This window comes from Macaca mulatta, chromosome 7 (assembly GCF_049350105.2).
Source record: "Macaca mulatta isolate MMU2019108-1 chromosome 7, T2T-MMU8v2.0, whole genome shotgun sequence".
In the NCBI taxonomy this organism is placed as follows: domain Eukaryota; kingdom Metazoa; phylum Chordata; class Mammalia; order Primates; family Cercopithecidae; genus Macaca; species Macaca mulatta.
The window spans coordinates 180,755,552-180,769,151 of record NC_133412.1 but is presented as its reverse complement, the minus strand read 5'-3'; the positions used below and the strand labels follow the sequence as shown (position 1 = coordinate 180,769,151).

The window sequence follows — 13,600 nt, the reverse complement described above, 5'->3', positions numbered from 1 at the left end:
GGATGGAGATATGTCCCACTACTTTCTCCTGAGATCTCAGACAGAATCTCAAATTTCAAAAGAAGGGCAGTTCTCAGGTGCTTTTAAAAAATGACCCACTTCCTGGGACAGGGAGCTTCCCACTAACTATGATGGATGTTCAGAACTACAATAAACATTGGACGCACCCAGGTTTGTCTGAACTCACTGTGACTATTACACTCAGTTGCTGATTCAATGTGTCCAAAGGGGTAAATGACAATTTAGATGACCTGGGTGTGTGGTTGGTTTTACATGAATCTTTAAGGGTAGAACAGTATTGACCCTGTTCCAAAATCTGTCCTTGATCCATGATCACACTCATCACCCAGAATAGCTCCTTCAACACATTTCCTACCTGGATTAAGAGGACTCTGGGCTTGGTGAGGGGAGGTCACAGGAAGAGAACTGAGTTCTCAGAGGGCACAGCCAGCATCCTCCTCTCAGGGTGAGCCCCAAAGCCTGGGGCCTCCCTCATCCCTTTTCACCTCTCCATACAAAGGCACCACCCACATGCAAATCCTCATTTAAGTGCCCACAGGAAGCCACCACACATTTCCTTAAATTCAGGGTCCTGCTCACATGGGAAATGTTCTCTGAGAGTCACGGACCTCCTGTGCAAGAACATGAAGCACCTGTGGTTCTTCCTCCTCCTGGTGGCAGCTCCCAGATGTGAGTGTCTCGGGGATGCAGATATGACGATATGGGAGGCTGCGACTGAGCCCAGGACTCACAGTGCGTCTCTCTGTTCACAGGGGTCCTGTCCCAGGTGCAGCTGCAGGAGTCGGGCCCAGGACTGGTGAAGCCTCCGGAGACCCTGTCCCTCACCTGCGCTGTCTCTGGTGGCTCCATCAGCAGTGGTAACTGGTGGAGCTGGGTCCGCCAGCCCCCATGGAAGGGGCTGGAATGGATTGGGTACATCTATTATAGTGGGAGCAGCTACTAGGAGTTGAGTCACCGCGAGTTGAGTCCCTCAGGAGTTGAGTGACCGCGTCAGTAGACACGTCCAAGAACCAGTTCTCCCTGAAGCTGAGCTCTGTGACCGCCGAGGACACGGCCGTGTATTACTGTGCGAGACACACAGTGAGGGGAGGTGGGTGTGAGCCCAGACACAAACCTCCCTGCAGGGAGGCGGAGGGGGCGGGCGCAGGTGCCGCTCACGACCAGCAGGGGGCGCGCGGGGCCCACAGAGCAGGAGGCCGGGTCAGGAGCAGGTGCAGGGAGGGCGGGGCTTCCTCATCTGCTCAGTGCTCTCCCTCCTCACCAGCACCTCAGCTGTCCCCAGGGCTCCTCTTTCTTTGATATCTGTGGTTCTGCTTCCTCACATCCTTGTGCCAGGAAAGAAAGGAGGAAGACAGGCCCGGTGCGGTGGCGTATGGCTGTAATTCCCGCCCTTTGGGAGGTCGAGGTGGGCAGATCACGAGATCAAGGAATCGAGACCATTCTGGTCGACGTGGTGAAACCCCGTCTCTTCTAAAACTACAAAAGTTAACTGGGCGAGGTGGCGCGTGCTTGTAATCCCAGCTACTCAGGAGGCTGAGGCAGGAGAATCGCTTGAACCTGGGAGTCAGAGGTTGCGGTGAGCCCAAACGGAGCGAGACTCCGTTTAAAAAAAAAAAGAAGAAGAAGACGAATGTTCCTCTTGCAGTCGAAGTTTCACCAGTACTAGGAACTTTCTTACAAGTTCCTGAATGGCCCACTTTTTCCTTCTTGGTTAAAAATATATATATTCTAATGTTTCTCACCATCTCTTGATTTGTGTCATCAACCGAATTGTGCCCTCTTTGAAATTCATATGCTGAAACCTTCAATTCAATGGATCTACATTGGAATTTTAAGTATTTAATTAAGATTAAATGTGGTCATACATGTGAGACCCCAATGCAGTAGACCTGTTGTCTTTATAAGAAGAGGAAGAGTCACCAGAGACCTCTCACTTTTCACGTGCACACAGAGAAGAGGCCATGTGGAGACATAGTGCACTAGAAGGCCCAGTGCAAGCCAGGAAGAAGCCAGACCAAGAACCAGCCCTGCCAGCACCTTGGTCTTGGACATTCAGACTGCAGAACTGTAAGAAAATCAGTATTTGTTGTTTACACCACCCACTCCTGTTGTCTTCTTGTGAAGACCTACACAGACTAATACTACATAACTCTGTTAGCTTTGTCTCCTAGAAGGAGAAGCAGCCCCCTGAGGCTGGGCACATCTCTCAGATTTCCATATAAAGTAGGCAAAATAGTAACTCTCATAAAAAGAAATGTGTCATGGCCCTGTTGGCCATTTTTTTAAAATTTTAAGACAGAGGCTCGCTCTGTCGCCAGGCTGGAGTGCAGTGGGCGATCTCGGCTGACTGCAACCTCCACCTCCCGGATTCAAGCGATTCTCCTTCCTCAGCCTCCCGAGTACCTGGGACTACAGGCGCGTGCCACCACTTCTGGCTACTTTTTTGTATTTTTAGTAGAGACGGGGTTTCACTGTGTTAGCCAGGGTGGTCTTGATCTCCTGACTTTATGATCCATATGCCTCAGACTTCCAAAGTGCTGGGATTACAGGTGTGAGTCACTGCGCCAGGCCTCTGTTGGCCATTTTTGGGGCAAGGTCTCTGAAACCAGCCCTGGCGTCTGTGCCACAAAAGTTGTCTTTTATTTGGACATAATAAATGGACAGTGAGTGCCAGCTGGATGGAGACTGACCAGTGACCATCTTCTGCTGTCTCCTAAGTATGTCAAAGAAAAACCACACCAACATCACTGTTTTTCTTCAACCTCCTTGAATGAACTATAGAAATGATCCCTGAAAGTATAGTCTATTCCTTCAACTTTCTCAATTTTTACTGAATCTCTTCCTAAATGAGGAGCTACATGGGGTCTGAGTTCTGTTCCCTTCTTCCCAGTTTTCCCCAAGTACCAAGGGCAGAACAGACTTTCAATGAAATTTGGCTGTCACTGCCCCCAGCACCACATCACTCTCTAAAATCCATATCCTGCATCCATCCTTCTCTGGACACCCCTCATCAGGCTACCCAGGAATGGCCAGAAGCTGGCATCAGCTTATGGGCTGAGGTCACGAGTTATACACACATGTGATTTCAGTTACACAGACTGTCCTGCAGGACCACACCTGTGTTCTGAGGAGCTCAGGCACCCGCTGATCTCAGTCATTCTTTAATAAATTACACACCTCTTATTAATGAAGGTCCAGATGGCCCCATCAGCTGCAGAGCAGTGGAGTACAGTTCATGGGTGGGTCCGTCAGGCAGAAGTTCGACATGGGATGGGTAGGCTGGTCACCTCTATTGTCGCTGAGGTTCCCAGTGGATTTTAATGGAATAAAACAATATTAACAACAAAGGGGCAGAAAGAAAGACTGGATCTTGAAGGTGTTTAAGGTCCAGGAATTTTGTTTGGTGGGGTAGAGAAAGACGCTTTTAAATTCAAGGCCCTAAAGCACGTACAACAGCTGACAGAGTGGCCCCTGTGCACATGAGGGCTGAGGAGATGGATGGTAGGGGACGTTCCCCCAAGACGTTCTTGGGTGTGTGACGGTTGGACTCCTCAGGCATATGAAAATAAGAGCTAGAGTCAGGTAGAAACAAGGGCCATATCCCATAGGAAAGGAAGAAAAAACAGATGCGCGTCCTTGGAGAGAGCTCATTAGATTTGGTAGCTTTGACATGAAAATTACTTCCACAGATTTTAATGTTCTAAGCTAAATATGAATCTCTTCAATAAAGTGAGAATTAAAAGGAGAATGGAGCTAGGAGTTGAGAGAGGAAACAAATCATGAGAGAGCAGAAAGCAAATCCACAAGAAACTCACATGACAGAGGCCAGAAGGGAGCTGATGCAGCTACGTTGTTTCCTGCAGACCTAGTTGACCATGTGGAGAGGGGCTTGAACAAATGGGGATGTTCTCCAATCTTCCAAACCAGCCTTCTTCTTATGCTTGAGTAGGAATCGTGGTTCTCGGGGTGACATTTCCAATTTTCCTGTCCTTACCTCTTCCCCAGGAGTAGAGCGTCTTTTCCCAGCCACAGCGGTTTCTCTCCAGTGTCCTCAGCTTCTCCATTGTACTCACCCCACGGATTAAGAATTTCTTCTAAATGGAGTTTCCTGGGAATCCTCTGTTTTCTTTGGTTTCTGTTGACTCCACCACACCCCACAGGATGCAGGTTTTAGTGGATTTCCCCTGGAAATGGTGGAGGTGAATCCAGGCGTTCAACAGTCCTCGCTGTTCTTCTCTTCCTGTCAGCACCACAAGACAGCAGATAAGGGTGTTGACAGTGGATTTTTCAAATTCCTGGGAAAAGCCTGCAAGGACTAGTAGATTCACACTCTACCACCATTAGCACATGCATCCAAAAAAAAAAAACTTACTAAATATTTCTGGGTTAGCCTATTCCTCTCTCAATTTCATCCAGTGGCACCTGCCTTGGGTTCACTAACATGTGGGCCCCAGTCCTCTCTGCAGGTGTCTGTCTCCTCAGATTTCAGTCCTCTTGTTTGCTCCGTGAAACCAACTCACATATGTTACAAGTTTTTCTTCTTCCTTTATTCATAGTTTTTCAGGTTTGTTGTTAATGAGGACAGAATAAGATCGTAGTTTCCTCATGTATCACATTCCCACACTGAGTAGATTTCTATATAAAAGCCAGAAACTAAGAGAACAAATCCAATATCCGTATCCATTACAGGTGGTGAATGTTAAACAATTTGACATATGATTATGAACTAAAGTACAATGAAGCTTTAGAATCAAGGCATCTCTCATTCATGTAAAAGCATGGTTACATTCGCAAATAACCGTGCTGAGTGAAAGTAGCTGAAGAATTAAGAAAGCACTTCATAAACTTCTATTTGTATAAACCGTAGAAGGTAAAAGTATTCTAAAGTAACAGAGAAGAGAATTTGGTGAGAATTGGGTGTTGAAAGTAATGTGGTAAGATGAAACTACAGAGAAGTGCCAGAAAGATTTAGGGGTTAACTTAATTGTACACGACTTAATTGAAGCCCTGATTAAAGGGTTGCACACACACGTCAACATTTTCCAAACTGTGCAGTATATATTTGAATCAATGATTTGTTAATTGTACCTAAAAAAGCAGTAACAAAGAAACAAATGAATATATTGGTTGAGGAGGAGCAAAAAATAGATGGCTATTAACACTTGAAACATCTCTGACTCTTGAAAGTCCACATGCATGAACACTGTTTCTCTGTATGTATTTCAGGTAAACAACAGAACACACTAAAAGAAAACAGAGATGTCCTGGCAGGGGTGGAATCCTGCAGACCTCACTAGGCATGTCCCACACTGCCCTGGAGTTGTCTCAGGAGAGGAGTCTCCTCTAGTGGTCAGAGGCACAGGCAGAGATAATGGGGCGAACTCTGTCCAGCTGTGTGACCTTGACCATATTGTAAAGCCACTCTGTTCTGTGTGTAATTTATATTCCTTAAAATGTAACATTGACACTTGCATTAAATGTATTCTGCAAATATGTAAAAATGAAATAAGATGATGACTGATAAATGATCATCAAGGCACAATCATATAATATAAAATGATGTTTTCCTGAGTGATAAGATCACTACCAATCTCCCCCAGGGCACTTTATCTGCTCTGAGCCCTGCCGCTCCTCAGGATTCCCACCCCAGAGCTTGCTATACAGTAGGAGACATGCAAATAGGTTTCTCCCTCTGCTCATGAAAACCAGCCCAGTCCGGACCCTGCAGGTCTGGGAGAGAAGCCCCAGCCCTGGGATTCCCAGGGGTTTCCATGTGGTGATCAGGACTAGAGATGGAGGACTCACCATGCAGTTTGGGCTGAGCTGGGTTTTCACTGTCATTGTTTTAAAAAGTGTGCTAGAGAGATAGAGTGTGAGTGAATAAATTTGAGACAAACAGTGGATATGTCTGGCAGTTTCTGACAAGGATCTGTATGTGTTTGCAGGTGTCCAGTGTGAGGAACAGCTGGTGGAGTCTGGAGAGGACCCAAGACAACCTCGGGGGTCCCTGAGACTCTCCTGTGCAGACTCTGGATTCACCTTCAGTAGCTACTGAATGAGCTCCATTTCCCAGGCTCCAGGGAAGGGGCTGGAGTGAGTAGTAGATATATCGTGTGATGGAAGTCAGATATGTTATGCACAATCTGGGAAGAGCAGATTCACCGTCTCCAAAGAAAGTGCCAAGACTCACTGTATTTGCAAATGAACAGTCTGAGAGCAGAGGGTGTGGCTGTGTGTCACTGTATGTGAGGCACCCGGTAAGAAGGCATCAGTGTGAACACAGACACAGAGTTTCCTGCAATGATAAGGGAGGAGGCTGTGCTAAAGGGGTCTCTCAGAACCCACCGAAAACAGGGGCAGCTCTAGGGCAGGTGCAGATGGTCGTCATGGGCTGCTTTTCTGCAGGGTCTGTGGCTTCCTCTGCATGCAACAGTCTCTCTGGGAGCCTCTCGACATTTATGCTCCCGTGGCCACCCCTGAGGTCTCTGGATTAGAAAAGTTTATTATAAGAAGAGGAAACATTCTCATTTGTCCCAAAGGCAGATGTAAGTATTGGAGGCATAAAATGCACAGGAGGCCAGGAGGCTGTAGACATTGTTACCCCAGAATGTCAATCTCACCACTGGTGCTGGAGAAGAGTGGGAGTTTGATGGAGCTTCTCTAACTACTCTGGGTCCAAGCTAAGTCCAGCGAGGCCACTGGTGCCTCCCACAGCACGGCTGTCCATCAGGGATCTCCCATGTGTCCCAGCAGCAGCCACACCTCAGTATCTCCACTGTGCACAGCTGTTGTCTGGGAGGAGCTCCCCGGATGGCTGTCTTCGGCACACGCCAGGTGACGGGTGTCAGAGTGCAGCAGCAGCTGCCTGCCTGGTCTATTGGGCTCCCTGATGTTGGAGAGATGGCAGGTGGATTCTCAGGGTCAGCACACTGTTCTTGAATTTTTATATAAAAACCATGGTTTTACTTCATTTTCTTAGATGACATAGATAATTAAGAACAGAGTCTGGTCCGGACGCGGTGGCTGATACCTGTAATCTCAGCACTTTGGGAGGACAAGGTGGGCAGATCACCTGAGGGCGGGAGTTCGAGACCAGCCTGACCAATATGGAGAAATCCATGTCTACTAACAATACAAAATTAGCCAGGCATGGTGGCACATGCCTGTAATCCCAGCTACTGGGGAGGCTGAGGCAGGAGAATTGCTTGAACCCAGGAAGTGAAGGTTGCGGTGAGCCGAGATCACATCATGACACTCCAGCTTGGGCAACAAGAGCGAGACTCCATCAAAAAAAAAAAGAAAGAAAGAACAAACTTTGCAAAATAATTTTCAACTTTACCCCAAATTCCTTGTTTCTTAATTCTGAGCTGCATCCAGACATAGTATTGCCTTCCTCATGATGAATTGTTCTATTTAAACTGAGATCAGTTTTTTCTCATATTCTTTGGTTTCTGTCCAAGTACAGAGATCTTGATTACAGTAAGGTTGGTTCTTTCCTCATACTAACCCTCACCTCCCCCAGAGAAAGAGCAGAGATTTTCCTCACTCTGAGTCTGAGGGAGGAGCTGTTCCTGCACAACTCAGAGCCTGCAGAGACCCCCACGTACAGCTTCAGTGAGTCAGGTATTTCTCCATGTGGGTGACCTCCTCTGCCAGTGATTGCTGTTCATGTCTAATTGTGGGTTAATAATTAGGACACCCTTCAGGTTGTCCCATCCCAATCCAATTCTGAAAATCACCATTATCATAGACAGAGATAGTTCAATGCCCGTTCTACTGACATAACTTTCTCTTTATAATTTGGTTCCAACTATGGAGAAAAATGTGACCCTACATTTGTCTGAACCTAACCTCAGAATTGGCTGCGTTGCTCTAGGAGATTCACAAATTGAGCACAAGTGAGCTCTCTACTCTCATAAAAATGTACGTATTTGAGAATTTCAATGTGCTCTACAGAACCTGTGCGTGCCAACAACTGTGTCTCAGCACACTCTTGGCCTGGTGAAGCCCTCGCAGACCCTCTCCCTTACCTGTGCTGTCTCTGGGTTTCCCATCATAACGAGGTCTTCCTGCTGAAGCTGGATCCATCCCAGGGAAGGGAACGGAGTGGATCGGGTGCACAGATCATGAAGGGAGCACACGTTACCACCCACTCCTCAAGAGTCCAGTCACCATGCCCAGAGCCATGTCCAAAAAACCATTCTTAGTTCAGCTGAGCTACATGAGCAACAAGCACATGGCCGTATGTTTTTAAGCCAAAGACACAGTGAGGGAATCACAGTGTGAGCTCACACCCAAACCTCCCTGTGGGGGTGCATAGGATAGAAGAGGATGCTCAGGACCCCAGGAGGCTCTGGGACACCAGGGGGCTCTGGGACACCAGGGGACACTCAAGACCATTGTCGAGGCACTCAGGTCAGCCGGGGGCTCTCAGGAACCACCGAGGAAAATCAGGACACCAGAGGGTGCTCAATATAGCAGGGGGCTCAGGACCATTGTGGGGACTCAGAAAGAGCAGGTTCAAGGCTCAGCCTCAGGGCAGGTGAAGCTGGGGTGAAAAGCGGCTGGATGAGGGGTTTCGTGCCATCATCATATTTCACCACAAGACACCCTGCACTACATCCGTTCTAACGCATGTGAGTGTTTGTATGATTCGAAAATGATATTTTCGGGCCAGGTGCGGTGGCTCATGCCTGTAATCCCAGTACTTTGGGAGGCCAAGGCGAACAGATCACCTGAGGTCAGGAGTTCAAGACCAGCCTGGTCAACATGGTGAAACCCCATTTCTACTAAAAATATAAAAATTAGCCAGGCCCAGTGGCACACGCCTGAGGCAGGAGAATCATTTGAACCTGGGAGGCAGAGGTTGTGTTGAGCGGAGATCGCACCACTGCACTCCAGCCTGGGCAACAGAGGGAGACTCCATTAAAAAAAGAGAGAAAAAAAGAAAATGATATTTATATCAATATATAACCAGAGCTATGTGTGTCAAGTTGTCTTCTTCATCTTTCGTCAGCCTTGTCCATAAAGACTAATTCCCTGTAATTACTTGAGGGCCTCATAAATTGTGGTCAATTATGTAACATTCCTCTCTTTTTTCTGCCTTCCTTCCTCCCTTCTCTCTCTCACCAGAAACTGACATACACCCACCCCACAACACACGTAAATCTATACGTTTTATTCCCCGATGTATTTCATAAACTTGATTAATGTGCAGCTTTTCAAGCTTAGTTGCTTATGTTGTTGTAAGAATAAGAACCATGTGTTTTCCAGCTGTGTACCTCTCTAAGCTGAGTAGCATCGGCTTATAAAACCCAGAATGAAAAACAACTCAAATGTCAATCATCAGCTTAATTGGTAAAGAAACAGTGGAAAAGTCATTCATTGGTGTATTAACCACTACTACAATCAACTAATGTTGGATACTGTCAACAGTATGGTAAAACTCACAAGTACTTCTAATGAGTAAAATGAGCCAAACAAATAAAAGTATGTACATAAGATACAAGTTTTATAAATTTTATTGAATGAAGAGTAATCTAAACTTACATAAAAATCAGTAGTTCACTGTGAATATTGTAGGAGAAGGGAAGGTCTAGGAAGGAGGAATTACAGAACAAGAGAAAATTTTGTGGAAATTGACTTGTTATCTATGTTGATAATGATTATGGTTGGGACAATATTAGTAAAATTGAACACTTCATAAAGATATTTTAAATTTAACCTCATTAAAGATAGTACTAATTATAACATGTATAATTTGGTAGAAAAGGAGTTAGAGATAAGTAAAATACATGAAAAGTCAGAGACACCTGAAATACACAGTAATGAGTCCTGGGCATCTCTGCATTTTTAGAGCAACATTAGAATACAGCAAAATAATGGAATAATTCTATGACATTAAGAAAGTTTATCAAACCCACCAGGCATGTTGTATTAGTTCATTTTCACACTCCTATAAAGAACCACGTGAGACTGGGTAGTTTACAAAAAAAAGAATTTTACTTGACTCACAGTTCTGCACAGCTGGGGAAGCCACAGGAAACTTAAATCATGGTGGAAGGGGAAGGGGAAGCAAGGCACGTGTCACGTGGCAGCAGGAGAGACAGAGAGAGTGACACACACGTTTAAACCCTCAGGTCTTGTTAGAACTCACTATCATGAGAACAACATGGGGAAACTGCCCCCATGATCCAATCACCTCTCACTCGGTCCCTCCCTTGACATGTGGGGATTACAATTTGATATGATATTTAGGTGGGGACACAAAGTCAATCCATATCATACGTCCAGCTCTATCCTGGAGTTGTTTCAGGGATCCAGTGTGTCCTGTTGATAGAAACCATGGCACCGGGCTCCCAGTATCAGCAGTATTTGACACCATGCAAAGCCAAGAGATCTCAACCGATATTTAGTGTGGATGTTGTGTCTGATGAAGTCATACTCTCAGAGCAAGTGAATATGGAAAGGTTTATTATCTGCACTGTGGAGGTGTCTGCTGAGAGCAGGGCAGTTCTCTCGGGAATGTCTAAAACGGCTTGGTAGAGGAGGAATGGAGACTGACTCAGGGTTTTTATTATGGTTTGGTGGTGGGGGCCGAGGGAGGCTTCCCCCTCACAGAAAGGGGTTTGTAGGGTTTGAAACTCCCACTGGCATCACATGAAGAAGCTCCTGTGACTGCAAACTAGATTCACCTTGTTCGACAAAAGAGGAGATGACAGAGGAGTGAGACTTAAGTCTCAAAAAGTAGTGTGACAACTTATTCTATGAAACAAGAATAAAAATAACGAATAAGCAAAAAGATAAGGTTCAATATGGGTGGACAACATAGATGTCTACAGGAATGTGATGACTTTATAAATATAAGCAAAGAATACTGAAAAAAAGGAGTAGGGGTTGGGGAATTAGAAAGGGGTCCTGGTCTAATGCCTTGGGTAGAAGCTTCTCACAACAAAGGGCTATCAGCTTATTCTGCAGGTCTTAGGCCAGCTATCTGCTTAAACACATCAGAAACGTCAGAGAATCTATAAGGATGCTCAGTTTAATATTTCTTATTTAAGTAGCTTTACAGTTGTGTGGAATTCTTTATTGATTCTTTTTAATTTGTTTTTAGAGACAGGCTCTTACCCTGTTGCACAGTTTAAAGAACAGTTGTATGATCAAAGCTCACGGTAATTTTGAACCCCTGACTCACATAATCTTCCCATCTTAGCTTCCTGAGTGTCTAGAAGTAGAGGGAAATGCCACCCCTCACCTGCTTATTCTTTAATATATTTTTTTCCATAGAAATAGCGTCTCTTTATGCTGCCCAGGCTGGCTGCGATTGCCAGGTCTCGTGGGGTTTCCCTGACTTTGCTTCTGAAAGTGGTGTGATTATAGGGATGATCCACTGCATCTGGCCTGCATTGAGTCTTTAGTTGTAAAATATGAACCCAACAATTAACTGCCTGAATGTTTTCTGCAGTGAGTTATTTAAAAGTATCTGACAAGATTCCTTCCAATATGATTCAAGAGCAGTATTTTCTGCAGATGTTCCTTCCAGTTTCCTTGCTGAAGATCACAAGAGTCTGTGGAAAAGATGTAGTAAAAAGGCCACCTCAAACTCTTCATGATTGGAGTGGATATCACACAGGAATCACTTTCAGTATTTTGTAACACATGCATGCAATGGAGCAAACATGATCTCTGGGGGTAAAGTCTATAAACATATGGGCCTTTTAGCTGCCAAGTCATAGGGTAATAACTGATGCACCTTGAGGAGAGGACAATGATTCCATAGTGCCAGTGCAAGAACCTTTGGCCAAGGGAGTTTTACATTTTATTAAAGATTTGATCATTTTTATATAGAGATGCCATTTTTAAAACATTTCTAGAAGATTGTAAGGTTGATTCTGTCTTATATGAACAATGATAATGCTCTGCATGGTTAGATAATATTATAAACTAGATTGAGCTAGAGTGTTTGGTGTATTTAATAACTTTTTTAAAGCTTCCATTAGCATTTGGATTAAGCAAAAGTCATAACAAACCATCTTTCAGACCACAGTGCAATCAAATTAGAATTAAGAAACTCATTCAAAACTGCACAACTCCATGGAAACTGAACAACCTGCTTCTGAATCACTACTGGGTAAATAACGAAATTAAGGCAGAAATAAATAAGTTCTTTGAAACCAGTGAGAACAAAGACACAACATATCAGAATCTCGGACACAGCTAAAACAGTGTTTAGAGGGAAACTTATAGCACTAAATTCTCACAAAAGAAAGCAAGAAAGGTCTAAAATCGACACCCTAACATCACAATTAAGAGAACTCGACAAGCAAGAGCAAACAAACTCAAAAACTAGCAGAAGACAAGAAATAACTAAGATCAGGGCAGAACTGAAGGAGATAGAGACAGGAAAAACCCTTCAAAACTCAATGAATCCAGGAGGTAGTTTTTTGAAAAGATCAACCAGATAGATAGACCGCTAGCAAGACTAATACTGAAGAAACAAGAGATGAATCACATGGACACAATAAAAACATGATAAAGGGAATATCACCACTGATCCCACAGAAATACAAACTACCATCAGAGAATAATATAAACACCTCTATGCATATAAACTAGAAAATCTGGAAGAAAAGGATAAATTTCTGGACACATATACTCTCCCAAGACTAAACCAGAAAGAAGTAGAATCCCTGAATAGATCAATAACAAGTTCTGAAATTGAGCCAGTAATTGATAATAGCCTACCAATCAAAAAAAGCCCCTGACCAGGTGGATTCACAGCCGAATTCTACCAGAGGTACAAAGAGGAGATGGTACCATTCCTCCTGAAACTATTCCAAACAATAGGAAAAGAAGGACTCCCCCTAACTCATTTTATGAGGCCAGCATAATCCTGATACCAAAACCTGTCAGAGACACAATAAAAAAACAAAATTTCAGGCCAATATCCCTGAAGAACATCGATGCAAAAATCCTGAATCCAGCAGCACATCAAAAACTCATCCACCATGATCAAGACGGCTTAATCCCTGGTGTGCAAGGGTGGTTCAACATATGTAAAACAATAAACATAATCCATCACGTAAACAGAACCAAAGACAAAAACCACATGATTATCTCAATAGATGCAGAAAAGGCCTTTGACAAAATTCAACACCCTTTCATGCTAAAAACTCTGAATAAACCAGGTATTGATGGAAAGTATCTCAAAATAATAAGAGCTATTTATGACAAACCCACAGCCAACATCATACTTTGAAAACCGGCACAAGACAAGGATGTCCTCTCTCACCACTCCTTTTCAACATACTGTTGGAAGTTCTGGCGAGGGCAATCAGGCAAGAGAAAGAAATAAAGGGTACTCAAAATAGGAAAAGAAGAAGTGAAATTGTCTCTGTTTGCAGATGACATGAATGCACGTTTGGAAAACCCCATTGTCTCAGCCCAAAAACTCCTTAAGCTGATAAGCAACTTCAGCAAAGTCTCGGGATACAAAGTCAATGTGCAAAAATCACAAGCATTCCTATACATCAATAATAGACAAAAAGGGAGCCTAATTATGAGTGAACTCCCATTCACA

At 44.4% G+C, this 13,600-nt stretch overlaps 1 gene segment (V, D, J or C); it reads left to right on the top strand.

Moving 5' to 3' along the window:
* The first annotated feature begins 602 nt into the window (after positions 1-602).
* LOC106999633 (immunoglobulin heavy variable 4-4-like) overlaps positions 603-13,600 on the top strand; it is a 76,002-nt gene continuing 63,004 nt past the window's right edge. The window contains 2 exon segments of the V gene segment in view: positions 603-690; positions 774-933. Of these exon segments, the coding sequence occupies positions 645-690; positions 774-933 (206 nt within the window).